The sequence below is a fragment of the Ascidia mentula genome, chromosome 1 (assembly GCF_947561715.1).
Source record: "Ascidia mentula chromosome 1, kaAscMent1.1, whole genome shotgun sequence".
NCBI lineage: Eukaryota > Metazoa > Chordata > Ascidiacea > Phlebobranchia > Ascidiidae > Ascidia > Ascidia mentula.
The window spans coordinates 4,196,805-4,217,271 of NC_138566.1; the positions used below are offsets into that span (position 1 = coordinate 4,196,805).

Consider the following 20,467-nt stretch of genomic DNA (forward strand, 5'->3'; position numbering starts at 1 on the left):
AAGAAACAAAACAAAAAACTGGTATATTCATACCTTATTGACGTCCGCATTGTCGGCAACTCTCTTCAGGTGGGCAACAAGAAACTTGAGTGTTTCATAATGTGGAGCAGGCAACATGTGAATTAACCTCCTCAAACCGTTCAAGCGCTCCTCGCTGTCTTTCTTACGATTCATCGTAATGAAGTCATCGTACAATTCTACAAAGGGTGTAAAACAAATTAAATTACTTTCACAAAACACGAAATAGCTGCACTGGTGAGACCTGATAGGGGTTAAATATAGTGCACTGATCATTATGGATCAGTGCTTGTACTTGTACATAAGAACCTCAGCTTGTGATATTACTGCGAAGGTAATTTGTTATTTTGATGCAACATCTGTTTGGTAAACGCCACAATATTGCCGATGAGTTTCTATTTCAAAAAGGGTTTCAGACAGTTATATCTGGCAGGACAAACAACTTAAATTACAAAATCAGCCATGAATTTAGTTTTATTCCTAATGCACAGACAAAACTTTTCCTAATGCAGTTCATGATAAAAAAAAAAAAAAAATAATAATTTGTTAGCATTTGGTGAATCCAAATCCCTTACCATTGGTAAACAAAGGATCTGGTAGTTTACGGAAAAACGACTTCAACAGGGATGAAATCACATTTAGCTCGAGGAATCGTTCGTCAGAGTCAAGGTCGATGTTGTCGGGACCTTTACAGTTCAATTCATCCTGTAGAGCGACCAGGGTTCCGCTGTTTCCGGGGACACGATATATTCCGGTAAAGGTAAGACCTCTTTCCTCCACAACACGACAACAAAGTTCCACCACATAGGGAACGCACTGCCAAGAATGTATTGCATTTAGTTTAGGATATTGGTAAAATTAAAAGTAAGTTCCAATGAAATCAATTCAAAAAAACTTTTTTACAGTAGTCATCGATTTTTAAATTAAAAAATGCGATATATGCACATTACATATGTACACAGCCTTGGACAGTATTTTTTAAAATCATGTGCAGTTTTTTCAGGAAAAATATACATTAATTAAATCTTGAATATATGTACTAAAAATATAATAATTAATTTGTGAAAGTATATACCTCATTATTAGGGGACGGTGGGCAGTCTTCCAGGTGAACATCAAATGTCTGGCCCTGCATGAGAGTTTGACCTTGCCCAAATTTGCGCACGATGCGGTTTACGCTCCCGCGCCACTTAAATCTCCTCGAACCATCAACTGCATGCAAAACACATTTGACAATGACACGCCGACAAATTTGAGGAAGTGGTTGGCTTGTGTGACACCAAGAAGGTGCAGGGTACCCTCAATCAAACTTTGTACTTATGGAACAGTGTCTGAAACCAACCATAATTGACCTGTATGGTGGCTTGGACAAGACTTTGTAATTGCTCAGCTTCAAAATGATTTGCATAAGTTCAGAATGATATATAATGACAAATATATTCTTAAACAAACCAATTTTTCAACAAAAACAATTATTTTGATTCCCAATTGCAAAATTAGTACAGGTGTCACTGTTAGCCATTGCTGAAAAGGGGAAAATTTTATTGTACAAAAGTCTGTGTTAATTTAGTCACTGTGAATTTAATGCAAGAAAACTTCTGCTTACCGTCCTTAATAGGCACTTGAGCCCTTCTAATTGTTTTCGGAGAGCGGCTTTTTCTTCCAGTTCGCTTATCTGTCTTTGGGCTAAAAAAAAGTTATGAGATTAGTAAAAAAGTTATGAGATGCCAGTAGGTATTGTCAGCCACACACACACAGTTTTGAACAAGCACAAATGCTTCTGTCACACAACATATGCTTTGGGCCACAAATGGATTCATAACAGTAAAATGTGAACAGCTAAAGCCAACATTGACAGATGCAAAGCGTGATGTGGAAAATATCTTGAAGCTGTGTCATGAAAGTGGGATATGGGGTTGAAAGCGACAAAGCTGTACCTTGAATGAAACTTTTTGTAGATTCTGGGTGAAGGGATAGTTAGGAAAGAGAACCTTAGTATATTGAAACCTAATTATTAAGAAGAATATTCTGGTGACAGGTTAATTAAGAAGTCACAAAATTTCGATATTCTGGTGACAGGTTTTAATATCTTCTGGGTTTTAATTTAGGGATGGTTGATGTATTGTTTGAAAACAGTTGGCTTGCCCTGTGTTTTTAGAACCAGCAAACCTACTACAGAGGCAAACTGGTTCATGGAAGTTATCAAGATGTGCTGTACCTTTTCAAGACCAAAGGCTGGTGGTATTTTCACAATGGAAATTACCAAAGACTGCTAAATTTGGCTTATCAGCAGACAGAGAAAATAGTTTCATTGTTTGTAACAATCTATTTAGGGTTTTAGTGAATATAAATGTTTGGTGCATATTATTTTGTATAGACCTTGAATCTTTCTGCATCTCTTTATCTTCAATAAGACTTTCTCCATCAGCGAGTTTGTCCAAAGATACTCTTCTTGGCAAATTTCCATCATACAATGCCTTAATGGTCCTTTGAATTTTGTCAGCCATTCTGCCTGTGCTGCCCGTTTTCCCACTGGATTCTGAATCTTTTAATAACTGAATTGCTTTGGGTTTGGGCTTTTTAATCTTTTCCTGTTTCGACTTTTGCTTAGGTTTGCTGTTGGTCTCAATGTTATGCAAGTCTGTCAAAGAGTTTGCCGGTGAAATAGAAGTAAGATTTTCATTGGAGGAAAACTTTTTGGACACAACGTCTTGTTCCTCACGACTGCGCAGTTTTAACTGTGTCAAATCGATTTTGTTATCTTCTATTGCCTCTTTGGAGTCATGAGATATAAGGACAGGTTCCGATATTTCTATGGAAATAGAGTTTGTCGACTCGACACTGTCCTGTTCTAGAATAACTCCGCGGCGACGATTACGTTTTGTTTTCTCATCAGAAGACACTGGAGACTGATGCTTTTGTCTTCTTAGTAATATTGGCTGGTCTGCAGTGGGGGCGGCATCAATGTCCAGCAATCCGTTTGGGATTCCGTACAGGTCCAAAGGCTGAGGGCTGGAAATAGTAGCCAGCGTGTTTTTGCTTAAAGCCTTTACGCGTTTTGATTTGTTTGGTGGTTTGGGCTTGATGGGGTGGCGAGAAGGTGGGACAGTGTAATATGGAACAGGTGAAAATTTTAAACCAGAAAAGCTGTCACCATTTTCAGCAACACTCAGGAGTTGATTGTTTGTGATTTTCGCTTTCGACGGGTCTGATTTGCTTCTGGGCAGAGCTATTTTATTTACACCTCGGTATAGCCTGGGTGATTCAGGAAGCTTTTTGTAGCTCGACAAAACGCAAGAGTCATCGGTTTCTGTGTCTTTGTACTTTGGTTCCTGGAAGGAGACCGAGCGGTGACTACGAAGAGGCATTCAGTGCCGACGTCAGGTGATAGTTCAGGTACTTTTTCAGATTTCACAATTTTTGTTTTACCCAAATGACAGTCATTAAATTTTCACTGATAAACGAAATACATATTTTTAAATCTAAATTAGCACTGATTCCCCAAATTTTTTGACATCCTAGTTCATTTACTCAGATTTATAAACTGAAGCAACTGTCTCTTTGAATTTGTTTAAAACTTTAATATCTGACCACATTTACCATGGAACATGTTGTTTATCACAGAGAATATAAAATGTTGATACTAATTACTTCACAAAATCAAACTTTCACTACAATAATTTTAAAACAATAAGATTTTCAATCATTCTTAACTGTTCTTGGAAATAATATTATTCATCAATAAATTTTATATGTATTAACTTGTTTCTGGTAGATAGATCATCAACATACTCCTTTATTTCAATTAATCTGTCAAGTATCCCCTGTATATTGGTATTGTTAAAACACCACACAAATTAAATAAAAAAATGTATCTACAAAAAAAAGCAACACAGAGCCTGAAAGTGTTCTAACATCTGATTAATCCGTTAAACAGAAGCCCAAATGTTGTCACTTCCTTGTTGCGTTTCCTATGCAAACTCACACAACCCTGAACAGTGGCATGCAACCTGTGCACGATGGCCAGACGAAAAACCTGTATGTACCTGTTCTACTCTGTAACTGTAAATAAAACAAACTAAATAAAAACTCAAACAAAATTCACCCTTTGTTGTTCATGACAGTACTGATCACTTAACTGGCCACAAAAAATGGTACAGGAAGTGGTGACGCAGTGATGGCGTGTGTGCGTGCACGATACCACACTTAGGGCCCAATTCAGGGAAAGGAAATAGCAAGCTGCACACAATTAGGCCCAAGCTGAAGCAAAGCTGGTCTAGGGTGTACACGAAAGGCTTATGCTGTCCTGGGCAGTTACGTCATCGTTGCCGAAAGGCATGATTCACAACTTTTTGAGTATGATGTTTCCTGATGCAATTACTGTTTTATTGAAGTAGCGTATACTGGTCATGAATTGCCTAAAATTGATGTCATTTACAAGTCATTCAGTGGGTGTTTTGTTTGGTGTTAGATGTACCTTGCAAAAAATCATTACAACATTTTAAGAAACATTATCAACAGAAACACTTATCTTTAAACAGCTGTTCCATTTCACTAGTTTTAGCGTTATCACAGACTGAAACATGCGTTTCAATTCCACAACACAACATGTCAAACCTGTCTGCATCTAGATAATGGCATTGGAAACTGAAAACTGAACTGACAGAGCCCGAAGACAAGATTTCATCACAGAACTGGCAGCATTTGAAATATTTCTACATGTCATTACAGAAAGATGATGCAGACAGTCACGAACAACTATCTGCAGATTCTTGGCACCGGGAAAGTGTGGCAATCCACGATGATTAAGTATTACTTGAAGGAAGGATAACGTCACTTGATGATTGAGTTTCGTCATAGGCACATGAAACTTTTAGTTTTTTAAACAAATTGGTTTTGAATGTGTTTTGTTTGTGATGTTAATTGCTCGTTTCAGTTGTCATGTAATAATGTACCACAAGTTTATGTAACACAAGTTCATGTAAAAGATCTTAAGTCTCTTATGTTTACAAAAATAATTGTTTTGCTGTGAAAGCAAATTGCAAGTGCTTGGTTCATCACTCTTTATACCTTGTTGGATTGTAATTATAAAAATTCTCCAAACATAAATTGTTTTTTTTTGTGGGAAATATACAACAAGTGCAAATCTGTGTTATGAAAACTTACCCAGATTCAATTTGGTTTGTTTTGCGAAGGATCAAGTCTTCATTGATGACGACCTCACCGTCCTCGTTGTCATGGTTACCGCTCACTTGAATGGAATTGATCCAAGCAAGCATGTCGTCACGATCATCAGCCTGTGGAGAACCAAGTGTCAATGAAAGGCACAATAGTTTGATAATTTCACAAATGAACAACAAACGGGCATTTATTTCTCAACAAACTACGACAAAAATATTTATATTCAGTTTGACTGCATTGATTTTAACAATAAGATGACGAAGATTTATTCAAAAACTATGGTTGTGTTGAATCAATTTGTAAATAAAAAACTACTACCTTGAAAATACTATTTTGTTTTGAAGCAATTGCAAAATAAACAATGCACAAAAAATACATAAAATTTAGAAGAAGAACATACTCACGATGACAAAGAAATAAAATAAAAGTAAGCATTAACTAAAAATGCAAACTTGTGTCAGTACCTGGAACAAATATTCTGATCCGATGGATGTCGTGACCTTGAAAACATTCTTCTTTTTCAAGTAGTTGTAGGCGATGGAAACCAATGATCCCCGGATGTTGAGAGGTTCCTCCTCTTCCAGAACAAGTTGATTGGGAGGTTGGGAGGAGCTGGTGTTATGAGGAGATCCATTCATCACAGCTGACGATGTTTCCTGGAGAGGCATTGGATGATAAACTACATGTTTACAAAACATTATGTGTGGAAAATATTGGGGTATTGAAGTTTCAGTCACTTGAAATACCATGATTTCTTAACTTACTGCTGTATTTGCGGTCAAGGATTTAACGTCAGATTGGTAGAAGTTTTAAAAGAAATTATTTTAACCAGTAGTACACAAAACATCATGTATGAAAAATCCCAGGGTTGTGGATTCAAGTTACTCAAAATACCATTCTCTAACTAACTGCTGTTAGTGTGGTTAGTTACAAACGTCAGATTGAGAGGGAATGTTGCAAAAGGAATTACACGGATATGAATATGTTTAATGGCACTGAGGTATAAGCTCAAATTCAAATATTTGTAAAACATTTGTGATGGTTATATGAATGCAACAACAAAAAATATTTTGCAAAAGCTACAACTTCATTTGTCAGAAGGTTATTGGGTGGTAAGCAAATACAGTATGTAAGAAGCCAAACAATTGTCCTCAAAGAACATACAAGCCAGTGCAATCAAACAGGAATTCCCCTTTTTCCATTATGGAAACCTCTCTAAGTCACCATCTAGTGACAGGAATCTTACCTGTTTTGCTCTGCTCCAGTCTTTGCATAGATACAACATCTGTTCCTTCAACACAACCCAGATTGTCTTCCAAAGTCTCTGGGAACTCGTTCTCTTTCCTTTTTCTATAGTTGCAACCTGCAAATACAATAATAATTTTCATTTCAGTTGAAATCCTATAGCAAAACAGTGAGTTAGGCCAAGTCATTTTTACACCACTTTAATGGTTCATTCGCTTTGTTGTTTGTTTTTGCCTTATCGATGTGCAGCAATTGATTCATAGATTAAACAGTTACCTCTCAGAAACAAAAAAATAAACAGGTTATCAAATGAAATAATAAAAATCCAAAGGAAGAAAGAAAAAACTACATCAGCATTTTAAATTAAACAAAAAAGAAAACTTCTCACAGCTTTCTCTCAAACTAACCTTAAAAAACAGGAAGCCTTCGCGGACGACCGTGTCATCGTACTCGTTGAGGTCAAGGGTCGGGACAGGTTGAATGAAACGGGCCCGAGAGCCACGGCGGCCCTCGTCGACTTGGGCCTCCACAATCTGCGGTGTCTGGAGATGAACAATGTGTTGGTGGCATTAAGTGTGGGTTCTGACATTTCTAAAGGCAACACTGACTACTTTTAAACAACACATAGAAAGAGTGAAGAGAATATGATGTGATTTACATTGTGGACTGCACACGAACATGAATATCCTTGCACATTTAATATTATGTTTAGACTGTACAACAATGAGTGTGATAAAAAAGTATTTTATTTTGGAAATCTAAACTTCAATTAGATTTTCGTAGTACAAATCATAAACTGGTTATTCTACTTCCAATGCTTTACTTATTGCCAGAATCACAAAAAGCAGTCTTGACACTACTTATTTACAACTGATAACCATTAATCAAACATACATTGAGAACATACAAACACTACTTTCAAGCACATGAATGGTTACATGCTACTGTTGTGTATTTGATATATGTAACACTAAACTATTGTAAGTTAGACTTCATACAGTGTAATTTTCACTTAAAAAGGCATTTACTGATAATGAAGCAACTAGTTTAACAACCCACACACACTACACTGTAAGGAACAACATCAAACCCATCACTTACTTTTTCCCCCTGCAGGAGTCAATCAAAAACAAAAAAGAGATATGTCAGAAAAAGTGACCAAATTAATTATAATTTTTGTTAAATTATGTTTCAAAACACAACTTACTGATTCCCCGAAGAAGTTCTTCAACTTTCGAATGCTCGGCTGACGTTTGTGTGCAGGAGTTCTGCAAAAATAAAAAGTTGATGTTAGGCTTTTAAGTAAATTTGTGGTAACAGCTGTTTCTGCCAGAAACTTCATCATGTGGTAATCTCGTGGTTAATTTTGGCGTTGTCGGAACGTTAGTTTTAAAATTTGCATAACAAGCCACAAAAGCAAAGCAATATTAAATAGTTGACTACAAAAAAAACCTTTGATCAATCAGGAAGATAAGTTGGACATTTTCCACATGTTCTTTTCAAAATAATTTGTAAATAACAGACAGACAAGTTTAAACTTTAAATTTAGCAACCAAATTAAAATTGCACTTTCAAATTGTTGTGATCTTAAAAGGAACATGATTTGCATTCCTTGAGGGGATAAATTTAAGCACACAATGGACAGGAAAGTATTTAAATTAACAATATTTTACCTCAAGTGATCGTCTTCTGTATGAAGTGCAACAGTGGGGTTTGTGGCAATTTGATAAGAGCGCCGATGGATGGCCTTCACAGAGTTACGATCTACGAATAATAAAGCTACATAACAACCAAGCCCTGATTAATTTGAATAAAGCAGAAAAATTATGCACAATAGCAAGTTCCAAAAGATAAAACACATGGTTGCACACAGAAAAAATTCTGACCAAACTGACGAAGCTCAACATGATATCATTCTTGCAAAATTTTCTGTACACACTTCCACAGGTTGTCTTACTACATACACCCCTACAACCCTTACTTTTCAACTCCTTAGCATAACTACTACATTAAGCAAGGTAAGTCTTTTGTGGGGCAGTGTTCGCGCTACAATCTGTTGAACACAAGCATCATGTGGTCACAACTACTAAAACTGAAACTAAGAAAGATAAATCAGTTTCTTTGCCATTGTGATGACATCTGAGTGAGTGAAACTGACGTCACATGTTTTGAACTCTCAAGTAGGTTGAGACAAATCATTGAGAGCATCGGCAGGAAACAATGACAACATTCAAACGTAAACAGAACTCCTTAAATATGTTAATTTCTGTGCTGCACTCTATTTGGCACAACAGGTAGTACCTTGACTGCTGTACAATGTTGCTTGTACTGTGCTGTTTGATAATAGATTTCTTGCACACCAAATTAGGATGTAAACTGCAAGATCTCATTAACCAAATGCAACTAGTAAGAAGTTTAACTAGACCAAACTGGACAGACCCAAACTACAAACCTTTGCATTTATTCACTTAAAGCTGCAATTGTTGGCAAACAACTTGATGCAAACTCTCGTTAACTCCAGATATGTCCTCAAGTGACATTATGCGGTGTCAGTAATCAGTTTCTCATGGTGCTTTAATCTCCCCAAGCATTAGTACCAGCACAACGTCACACATACCACTGCCTCGTAAATCTCATACCACCATGATGAATCCACTTCCTGTCTAAGTATTTCCTGTCGCTGCTATGGCAACTTGCGCTATCCGGCACACGCGCGCATGTGTGGGATGGTTTATTTTGGCCGTGCGAGTGTGGGATGATGGATGGTTGGCTTGTATCTTTAAACTGACAACAGGTAAGCCTCACTTTAGCAACACATAAAAAACTAACCTACAGCTAACAATTTACAAAAGGGGTGGAAAATGAATAAAGAAACAACCAAACATCTAACACAATTGTACTTTGGCAAGCTGATGGTTCTTCCTAGTTAGTCTTACAACAACTGACAATATTTTAGTGTTAACTACTGTTTTAACCATTTCTCATTCATAGAATTTATCAATCAAATCGTAAAACAACATTGTTTCGGTGTTAATCTAGTTATACCAGATATACAGTCTCACTATAAATTACCTTTGCTCAAGTCTTTTCCCAACATTGTGAACAACTTAAACACAATTTACCGTTTCTCAAAGCTCTACACCCAGAAAATCGATTATAAAGTTCACAATGACTCTACCTAAATACCATGAAAGTCATGGCCCTTTCCACTCACAGAACTTGGTCATCGGACTAACTCCAGCTAAGACAAAGCCCCGAGCTATACAGCTTACCACAGGGTGTTCAGTGTGGTTTATCACACATAAGCAACTTATGGTAGATTTCAAAATAAACAAGGCTGATGGTGTAAGCACACCGAACACATGTTGCAATTTACCATGCCCTGCCTACATTTGACCACTCAAACATAAGTTGACAAACTGAGGTTTTTTATACATGAAAAAAATGAAAGTAAGAAATATTGTGCTGAGCTCATACCTGCACTGTTGGATCTCTTAACCCTTCGTGTGACAACTTTTTGCAAAGGTTCCACTGTGGATAGGATGCTGTCAGCAGAATTACTGCGACCAAATTTACCTGAAAAAAAACAAGAGATTTATTTTTGATACAATTTATGTGGAAGCATATAAGTTAATAATATTCAGTGACCTGCAGACACTGCACACTGTTTTAACCATTTATGTTACAAGTTGGAATAGTCTCTGCCTGACTAGTTAACCGGTAAGAGCATAATCCTGATCAGTTAAAACTCAGTGCACTGTCCGCAGCTATTTGTAATAATTTTTCCACATAATGCCCGACACAGAAAGCTGGTACATGGAGAATAAGGCATTAGCAGACAATATCACGATTGAACAAGTTTGGGGTAAAAATAGAGGCAGTAGTCTGGGCATCCTGTCATCAGTTTATACAAGCAATCATTATACACTTACTGAGTCTGTAATCCTTTCCAGAGGTTGTTCTCAAAATACTATATGTAGATCCATCAGTGTCTGGGTCAGGCTGCAACAACAATTTTCATTGTAAGTAATAAAAAAAAAAGTTGCACGATCTACCATGCAACCCCCAGAAAATCAAAGATTTTCTTTCTGTGTTGTTACGGACAAAAAAAACTACAACATACAGAATGATTTTTGGATTCGTAATTCGTAAACAGTTCTTGACCTTTTACTCTATAGTTTTGAGTTGAAGACCTCAAAAAAATGTTTTGTTACTGAAGCTGTCAAGAAAGGTTTAAAAATACTGGTCTTACTGTCAGGTCTTCACTTGATTCCATGGCTTCCATGTAGCTGGTCCTCCTCGATGGACTTCTACTTTTCCGCCTTCGCATCCTCCCTCTTTTACTTCCTCGTGATAGAGGAAGGGCTCTTCGTATCACCTCTGGATCAGCACTTTCTGCAGCATGAGCGCGATGGTTGCCAGTTGCCTGAAAAAAGCAAGTTGGGTAAACTGTACTTATTATTATATTTTGGAAGTTAAAAAATTGAAGCTGCTAACAAAAGAAGGCATAGAATGTCCACCCCCCCAAAAAAAATACATATGCACATTGTAAAAAAGATAAACTAATGTAAGCATAAGAAAATACGTCAAAACATTTAACTGACAAGGTTAAGTTTGTGAGAAAGAAAGGCAAACTTTAAACAGCCACCTGTGGTTCGTCTGGATTGATAGCATCATCTATGTAAGGAATGACTCCATCATTTACTGGGAAACCAAACTTCACAGCGTGTGCCACTGCTTGTTGCCGTGGTGATGGCAAGTTGGTCTGACCCTGGAACTTACGCATGCTTCGAGGTGTTGTTCTGAGAAAAACAATGAACACAGGATTGGAACTAATAAACAGGTGTTATTTTATTCACATTCTATAACTTTGAATGTTTGATTTATTTGTATTTTTTCTATATCTTAAGTTACTCCCCACCATTTGTGGTATTTTTCTAACCATCCCCTAACAGTGCTAAGTGTATACTGTTGTTTTAAAAATATTCTGATTTATTAGTATGTTGTGTTATGTATGGTTTAGTTAGTTTTTTGTAAGGTTGAAAAGCACTGATCTGATCTAATCTAAGTTGTCCACATGTCTTGATCCTGTGAAATTTGTAACTCACCTCCTCGTGTTGGTTAATTCAATGTAATCATCATTGTATTTGCTCTTCGTACGAGGGGAACTCGGCTGTCGCGCTTCAATTTGTTTAGTATTTGAACTAAAACAAAAATATTCACACTTTTTAAAAACTAACTTTGTTGCAAATTATTTGTGCAAAACATTCTTCTAATATTGAAACATTAACACTTTTTAAATACACATTATAGGCTGATTATTACATTTTCATGTACAGTCAAACACTTCAGAATTATCCCTTTGGTCCATGTTTACCCTTATAAACAGATTATTAAATGTGTTGTATCAGTCTTTATATGTCTACTGAATACTGAATTCTCTTGATTTGGCAATTTTTTAAGAAGACTGACTTTTGTATTTAAAAATTTACACTTGCTGAAGCGATAGGCGAAAGCTAGTGTACATTCTTTTAACAGAAAAGCCACAATAATCTCAAATGTGTTTTCAAAGATATATTGCCTTTGCATATACAAACAAGCTATAGTTTTGCTGCTAATATCCACTTCAAAACCTGAACATGCCTCTTTGCACGTAACACACTCACTGTGATTTTGAGTTTGAGGAATACTTGTGTTCTCGCTTTTTTTCACTCGTGCTTGATGGTTGACTGTCACTCGATGGGTGGCGAGCATGTTTATGAGAATTAGGTGGTGCTTGATCGTGTGCAGACCGTGATCTGCTGCTAGAATGGGGTTTGCCTGATGATCTTTTGGGTGATCTGCTGCTTTTCCTTCTGCGCATGAAGTAGAAAACAGTCATAAACGTGATCAGTATCAGAAAAATTTTTGTTTGAAGTAGTGGTGGTTATATAAATTTTAACATGAAGTTGTAAGATTTTTAACATATAGTTGTGCCTTCGGCAAAAAATATGCTTACATTTTCTCTAAATCTGTGTGACTTTCGTCAAACATGCCATCTAAAATTGTGTTAAATTCTAAATGCCAATTAACAACAATTTAAAAACAGAAACAAAAAACAGTTGCTATGTAAACCATGTCAGTGCACTGACCGCTAGTAATACTATGCAAACACGGCGAGTTAATCTTTCATGAGGAAATTCTTCACCTTTAGGCAAAACCAGCTTTTCTCAGAAATCAACACGACTGTGGTTTACAGTTACATACTAAAGAGCGATGCATAATTCATAACTGGGTGAAAATTGTGGAGGATACCTTGTTTCTCTGTGGTCGGGCGATGGAACGTCTGCTGGTGTGTCAGTCACATCTCTTCCACTTGATGCCTAAAAACAATTCATTATAGTCGGGAATTTGGATCAGAAATAATGATATAGGACCTTGACCTTGTTAATGACATGGAACTCTTTGAGAAGTACAACAAATATTGCAGAACCAAAACTTTGACAAAAAACTATGAAAAATTATGACACAGAAAAAAAACATTCATTTTCGAACAACACATTCTCCATCCATTTATGCATTGTAGTTTAACAGAAATATTCTCGGTTAACGCAGTAGTATTTTTTGTTGTTAATTCACCATGTTCTAACGACTCGCGTGGAATTCTCAGCGCTAACGGAACCCCTGGGAGTGTTTCCCAGAACACTAAGGTTTAGCAGAACCCAGGTTAAAGAGCTCTGATATAAGATGCCATTTCATACTAAAACAACATGTTATTACGTCCTACCACATCATTGATGGAGGATGAGGCAGAGGAAGAGGCATCTTCTTTGCTTCCGTCTTTGTTACGACGACGAAGAACCGAAGGAACGAACTTAACTGGAGCCACGTGGATGAGTCTACACAAAAACATTTAAGATTCACTTGATACGTTTAACATAACAACAATTTCCCTGTCAGGTTAAATCCCTCACGTAGTTTGATATGAGCGAGTTTAGGCCACGTTGTCGAAAATAAAACAGTCTAGACCTAACAGCGGCTTCTTTAATTTGGTTGTTTGTCTGCCTATGTCTGAAGTCGCCGAACCTAAATGAAGACAGTAGAACCATGACGATGCCCTGTACTTCACTACAACATGACTGTGTACCAACAGAACGTTGGTTTGCGTTTTAATCGAAAATGTTTTTAGACGAACGCCAAACTTCTTAACACGGATTAACAAATCGGTTGTACGACAGAAACGGGTGGAGTTAATCCTCTTTCTTTTTATTACCCCAAGAGCCTGCGCATTATGTCAGACACGACATTTCGCTACGACTATGCTTACTTTGGCTCGACGTTGGATTTCAGGTTGGATAAGATGTTGTCGGCCTCGCTGTCGTCGGATGAGGGCAGCACAAAGACACGTGCGTTGCGTTTACCGCGCATATTAGGCCGTGGAAATGCCCCGCCTTCACCACGGGGTGAGCGGAGTTCAACTGGGACGACGGCGTTGTCGGTGGTAACGTCCAGTATCAACGGCGGGGGAGCCCCTGATCTCTGCAGTGGCGCATTTCCTTAAATGCGGCAAAAATATTGCGTTAAATTTATTTAAAATTACGTTGCATTTGTGAAATGCACAAAAACTGTTTTTATCTTTCAATTTCTTGAATTTGCGGTGTCCGTCTGTGGTCTATGCCTATAAAAAGTTGCTTGTGCACTGCTTTTGTAAGAGACTGGCTATAGTAAACTACTTTATTAACACGAGCTTGATCTCGCTTCGTCAGGTGCCGCAAAATCTTACGAGCCATACATTCTAATAGTGCATATACATCAATTAGACTTTAATGCCTTTGGGTCTTACAATGATATAGTGGTCTAATTAAAGCTGCCTTTGCGATTCTCTGAAGAAAATGGAGAGAGTTACAATATTCTTTAATGGATAATGTCACTGTATTTTTAAAAAAGAACTCACTTCCTGGACTTCTAAGTTGAACTTTTGGAACTTCTGTCACCACTGGAGTGTCAACTTCCGTAGTTGCCACGGTAACCTCAACATGAGGTTCTTCTATTACAGTTGTGGGCTGCAAACATAATAATACAACTTTAGGAATTTCTTGTTAATAGGTACATAACGCAATCTATTCATACAACAGACAGATTAACATCAACAAATAGATGTATTGACAGGCACAGTAAAACAAACACAAGAAAAATGTCACTCAGACTTGTATAAGACAGAAACTGATAATGCTAATTGGCAAAACTTATATATACTTCTGTTTCAATAAGAGACACTTTGACACTAATCATTTTGCAAGTCTTGTTTGAGTTACCTGTGTTTTTTTTCTTGTCAGACCAACATCAGGGTACATCAATGTTTAATGTCTCAGGTAAATTCAAATGTTACATTACCTCAATTATCTCTTCCTCTTTTTGATCCTTCAATCTGTTCATTGCTTCTGCCGACGGCGCTTTCCATCCAAATTTTCTAGTTGCTTGTGGTTCAGGTGAGGTTTCCAAATTTACAGAGTTTTCAGTCACTTCACTTTCCTCCAATTTGTCCACCGCTGAATCTGGTGCTTCGTCCATCTTAAGACTGCCTTTCCTTCGTGTAGGGGGAGAGGCAATATTCCATTTGATGCAGATTGGTTCGAGGTTTTTGTTTTTGGCAGGTGCCTCAATCATGGGGTTTATCTGAGCATCAGTAGATTGTGATGGTGGAGAATATGGTCTTTGTGGTTTGGCGGCATTTGGGGTTTGCACATTCACTTCCTTGATACTGGAATCAGCCTGTTTAAAAGAAAGAACATATTGTAATGTATATCCCCCTATTTGAGGCTGCAATTTGTTTCTCATCATAACTTGATCACAAAGAAATAAAAAGATTACAACCCATCTCAAATGGTTGAAAAAAAAACATGAATACATTTCATTTAAAATACAACATTATAGCAGTTGACAAACACAATTATATAATAATTTGTAAACTAAATTAACCTGGTCTGTGGAAATGACTCTTGGCTGGTGAGATTCAATAATATCAGGTTGTGGAGCTTTCCTCGAGGCTGGCTCAAACTGTAAATCCTGAAAAAGAGTTAAATAATAATTCATTTGTTAACTGTATTTTATTTCATTTAACATTTATGAAAATAACTTGTTATTAATCCATAATACAATAAAAAATACAATGAAAAACATTACAAAATACCTTATAGGAGTGCTAACCACTGGCTTACATTTACTTTTGTGTGAAAGATTTTTGTTCTGTCTTCTTTTCAACAGTGTTTTGCTGTTGCACAAACAACACCTGATAACTAGTGTGAAACTTGAAACATAACAATCTTGTTGCACGTTACTGCACTACTGCCTTTACAACTTACAACGGAATGCACCTTTGTCAGAGGATAGCAATGCTGAAGTAGGCGGTGGACTTCCACTATTTAAAACTCACTTGCTACTGGCAGTATATTTAAACAAGAGGAGAGCAAATATTAGTTTAGACTGTGGTTTACAACTATACCGAGTACAGCCTTTTGTTGGCTAAATGTCAATGACGCTACTGCAAATTTGAACATAATCTCTATGATGTTATCTATGATAGCACAGATGATAACATTGTGGCCAAATGTACAAGCACTCATCAGACACAAAACAAATTTACAAACAAGAAACCAAACTATTGTTATACTACGCTCTAAAAGAAATTCATGTGAAACAGTCTAGAGAACACTATGATATGATAACCACAGAAGTGGCATCCGATCCTGCCACTTTCTAATCTCAAAACCTTCTAACCACTGAACATCTTCTACCACTTTAATAAATCTTGTAATAAACTTGATTAACTCCCTGGGCATATTTTGCACTGTAAAGAACAATAACAAACCAGTGCACAGAAGCTGTGAACTTACTCTCTTTACAGATTTCTCTGAGCTATTGTTAGTTGACCTTCCCATCACACTAAACGGAGAGTTTTCCGGTGGATTTGTTGGTGTGACATCACTGCTGCTTGTTGGGCCTCCCCTTCTCCTACGTTTTTGTGATCCTTTGCTCACCTGCAAACAATAGCGATGGTGGGATTAAAACAATAAGATTTCTACTCTATGTACTTATTTTATTGTGTGCTTATTGCGCTGCATTTAGGGTCACTATTTCCGCCTATTGGGTATCATCAGTGCAGATATGGTGACCATACAATGATCTTGCCTGTCAAATGACTTGCTGAGTTGTTGACTGTATAGTCTTTACAAACCAACACACATATATCATTGGCTTCATTACTTATTATAATTATTGTGTATATTTAAATTTAGTGGTAGGCAGGAAACATATTGTAAAGTAAAACTTTTCATTAATATTTAGTGGTTCAGAACATTTAGCCCAAATCAAGCAAACTTTAACAAATAAAGTTCGCATTGTTGAATAAAAAATATCACACCTTTTGGCAGGAATTAGAGTTATACAGTTTATATAGGCATATTAACAAATCTAAAAAGATTGACAAATCCCGTTTTCAAGGCTTCAGGGTATTATTTATCCTTGAAGTAAAATCCAATATATATATATATACCTGAAGTTTTACTGCTGCACCTGACTCTAAACTTTTCACTCTTTCTTCCAAAGATTTTCTTCCACAAAGAACATCCTTCTGTTTTCGGACATAATCCTCCCTAGAGTCATGAATTCAGTTAAATTAAAAATGTAACACCACAGTAAATTAAACACCTCACCATGAAAATCTACAATCCATGTGGCTCATACCCATTTTTACAAAAAAAATCACAAATACATATTATGAAACAATAAGAAACATTTTTATAAATTATTTTAAATTGATCTTCATTTGAAATAAACCTATTTATTCGGCTACTGGTCCTCTACACTGCTCAAGCTCTTTGCAGGAACATAAGCATGGGGTCAATTTGATTGTATTAGTATTCAGTAACCTGTACAACTCCTTTAAATTTATATATCAAAGGTACTCATGAATCAGCTGACCTGTAGCCAGCATACGATGTGTTGCGGGTGTTTCGTTTGTACAGAGAGTTGCCTCGAGGCGACAAAACTTCTTCATTAGCACTCCCATCTGTAGAGAAAGGAACAGGAAAAACTGCTTAATTTTCTTAAACCAAGGTGTTGCACCACCACATGGAGACATGACATGAAGTGTTTGTAAATAAATGGTTGTCACGCTGCTTTCAGTAACGGCAAGTTATCGCTTGTATAATCAAGAACCTAAACAAAATCTAGAAAATACTATTTTTACACAATGAACATTAGGAGTCGACAAATGCTGGGAAAAATTTCAAAACAGAGACCAACTGTTAATTGACCACTTTATGGAGGGCGGTCATTATATCATCTTGTAATAATGAGCTTGTTTATAACAACCACCTTAGGCCAACACAACTATGCCATGAATCTGCACACACTCTAATTAAATCTGAAGTGATAAAGATGACAAATTGCAATTAAATACCTTTCAGAAAAATATGTTCAACAATAATTTTTTATGTATATATAGATTAACTTTTTTGTAATATAAACATAAACGTGGCAATAATACCTTACGGTATATATAACCAAAGACATTTATCTCATTATAATGTTCTTAAATTCAAATACATCAAAACAAATCAGTGGCAAGGCCTTGTTTTAAAAAAGTAATGATAGTGTATCTTATAGGAACAGCTCACAGCACATACCTTTGATGGAGGTAGTAGGTGAGGTAAAGTTTGAAGATGTAACTGATGTTGAAGGTGAAGTCAGGGTTGATGTTTGCACTGGCCTACTGGTGGAGTATGACATGGTGGGCGATGTTACTGTAGATACCGATACTGGCGACCCCAGCACGGGCCTCACATAGTCAGGCACGTAACTCATGTCTTCCTCCGTATATCCGCGGTGACTTTGCGGTGCTTCGGTGTCTGTCTCGGTCTCTGTCGCAGTGTCGCTACCGCTTGTATTTAAGTCGTCCGCATACTGTAATTTATCCGAATGAGGGACAACAACCTCAAATGCACTGCCCGGGTGGCGAAGGCGCTGAATATCAGGCGGTTCTTGCTTGATTGTCGGCTCTTTCCATCGACTGCCTATAGATCCATAATCCGATGTTGTGTGTTGGGTATACGAAGAATCAACAGTGTTGTACGACGATTCTCCTGTGCTATAGGCAGAGTCCAAGGTGTCGTAATAGTTGCGCTGAAATTGGGCAAATTCTATCCGGTTGCTGTTGTTTTTGTTGGCACTTCGTTTTTGCTGGTGTTTTTGTTCTTGCTGTGGTTCTGTTCGTAGGTTGTAATATCCAGGTGGATCCCGGTAAGGCCTTTGTTTTCTAACAGCAGGATCCAAGGTTGGCCTGGTTTTGTCAACTTTACTCGGTAAAACAGAAGCCGGGTACGCCTGAATAAAAAACAAAGTTATAATAGATTCTTCGTGGTGAAACACTTTCCTTTAAAAACACAGGCAATGTAACACGTGCTTAATGGTCCTGCAGAATAATAGGTCAACAAACTAAAGTTGCGAACACCATTGTAACTAATGATCACTTGTTTCCTTGTCCCTCACCATTGGCCTTTAACCCGCACTAAAAACCAACGAATTCATAAGCAATTGATGTGCCACTGCTTGTGTAAGCTTGCGTGATGGTACTAAAACCTAAAACCTGTCCAAGTTCAGAATGCTTTGCTGTGGAAAAACACTGCTGCTCTCATTGCCACTGGGACCAGAAACAGCTGGGGATTGAAGGTTAACCGTTACACAAAGCACGCTTTGATTAACAACAATCGACAACAATGTAACGAATTCTCAGCGGAGACAAAAACCATTGTGAGGTAATAGATACAAAAGAGGAGCAAAGATCCTAGCTTACTGAGTGGTTGCATTCCTACAAACGTACAACAAACTAGAATCTATCGAAACCCGTTCACCTGTCACATACACCGAAAGCCTATCTAAATCAAGTTGATTTGACGACACGACAAAGACAAAACGCATCTGTTGCGCACAGCAATGGGCGCACGTCTATTCTCAAGGGCCGCATTTCGCTCCAAATCGATAATTTAGTTTCGAGGCCGCATCATCGATCAAGGCATGCATCAAAATGTGCAAGAGCTACGATAAAACAACGCACTGCTCCGGAAAGGGATCGACAGAAAGCAAATGGACGCAGTCAGATTAATATCCGTGTACCATTAGAAATAGAACAAAAATTCCGACCAACTTATTTCTGTAGACGAGGAATTGCTTTTCAACGGACAAACAACAAAAATGCTGGCACTAAAAAATAATCTGCTGCAAACCAAAACAATAAAACGTATGACAACTTGCTCAACCAGATAGAGGCTTCAAGACATAGTAGTAAAAACACAACACGCGGGGTGTTAATCCCTTCTCAAAACGTAATGACTTGGTTGACACATAGTTATACCACGCTGAGAGCCGACTCACGCAGTTTTACTAATCGTTCACACCCCTACCAAATCCCTTTTCGTGTTGTTGTAAATCAGCTGTCCACAGCATATCAGCATGACGTAATACAGGTCAGAACGGGTCAAGCTTATAATATGTGATTCGTGGAAGAGATTAAAAAAAAAACAGCTTTATTGCACGTATTTGGCAACACAACAAAACCCAATTGAAAAACACAAGTGTAATTAAATTCTGTGCAGTATTTAACTCGTAACACTTGTTCACCTTGCAATGGGTAGTGATAGACGTTTTCAGATGCGCCAGCGTGGCTCAAGCAAAACATATCTCTTTTTGCAATTATCAATAGCCCCAAAGTTTCATCCAATTTCGCTGCTTATTTTTTGATCCAGCCAATGGCAAACATGTGCATAATGCTGCTTGTCCCAGTACCAGTGACTAACATGTTTAACGAGCTATCTGCTTCATGTTACACGAAAACACTAACCTCGGCAAATTAAAACAAGACCACGAACAAAAGCTATAAGGTTGCCACGCAGCATCCTACTATCAGAAACAACCCTTTTTTGTGATGTAACCAACGCCTAGAAAAAAAAAACATATCCATTTGAGCTTTAACAACTGTCCCTTCATA

The 20,467-nt window shown here is 37.3% G+C and overlaps 2 protein-coding genes across 5 annotated transcripts in view; one reads left to right on the forward strand and one right to left on the reverse strand.

The window, feature by feature from the left end:
- LOC145909625 (deleted in lung and esophageal cancer protein 1-like) overlaps nt 1-20,467 on the forward strand; it is a 100,987-nt gene that overhangs the window by 80,406 nt on the left and 114 nt on the right. The window lies entirely within an intron of this gene.
- LOC145909611 (uncharacterized) overlaps nt 1-20,467 on the reverse strand; it is a 35,814-nt gene that overhangs the window by 5,515 nt on the left and 9,832 nt on the right. The window contains exons 5-30 of one of the 2 annotated variants that reach the window (XM_082996988.1): nt 18,111-18,807; nt 17,404-17,491; nt 16,976-17,075; nt 16,317-16,460; nt 15,403-15,489; nt 14,818-15,195; nt 14,378-14,486; nt 13,751-13,979; nt 13,211-13,322; nt 12,739-12,806; nt 12,111-12,299; nt 11,553-11,648; nt 11,093-11,246; nt 10,697-10,870; nt 10,377-10,446; nt 9,922-10,020; nt 8,118-8,208; nt 7,652-7,712; nt 6,852-6,986; nt 6,446-6,562; nt 5,664-5,855; nt 5,185-5,315; nt 1,625-1,704; nt 1,094-1,230; nt 594-834; nt 34-197 (exon numbers count right to left, since the gene is read on the reverse strand). In XM_082996988.1, the coding sequence (XP_082853114.1) occupies nt 34-197; nt 594-834; nt 1,094-1,230; nt 1,625-1,704; nt 5,185-5,315; nt 5,664-5,855; nt 6,446-6,562; nt 6,852-6,986; nt 7,652-7,712; nt 8,118-8,208; nt 9,922-10,020; nt 10,377-10,446; nt 10,697-10,870; nt 11,093-11,246; nt 11,553-11,648; nt 12,111-12,299; nt 12,739-12,806; nt 13,211-13,322; nt 13,751-13,979; nt 14,378-14,486; nt 14,818-15,195; nt 15,403-15,489; nt 16,317-16,460; nt 16,976-17,075; nt 17,404-17,491; nt 18,111-18,807 (4,143 nt within the window). Of the gene's footprint in view, nt 1-33; nt 198-593; nt 835-1,093; nt 1,231-1,624; nt 1,705-5,184; nt 5,316-5,663; nt 5,856-6,445; nt 6,563-6,851; nt 6,987-7,642; nt 7,713-8,117; nt 8,209-9,921; nt 10,021-10,376; nt 10,447-10,696; nt 10,871-11,092; nt 11,247-11,552; nt 11,649-12,110; nt 12,300-12,738; nt 12,807-13,210; nt 13,323-13,750; nt 13,980-14,377; nt 14,487-14,817; nt 15,196-15,402; nt 15,490-16,316; nt 16,461-16,975; nt 17,076-17,403; nt 17,492-18,110; nt 18,808-20,467 lie in introns of both variants that reach the window. The other variant, XM_082996985.1, reaches the window with a different exon arrangement.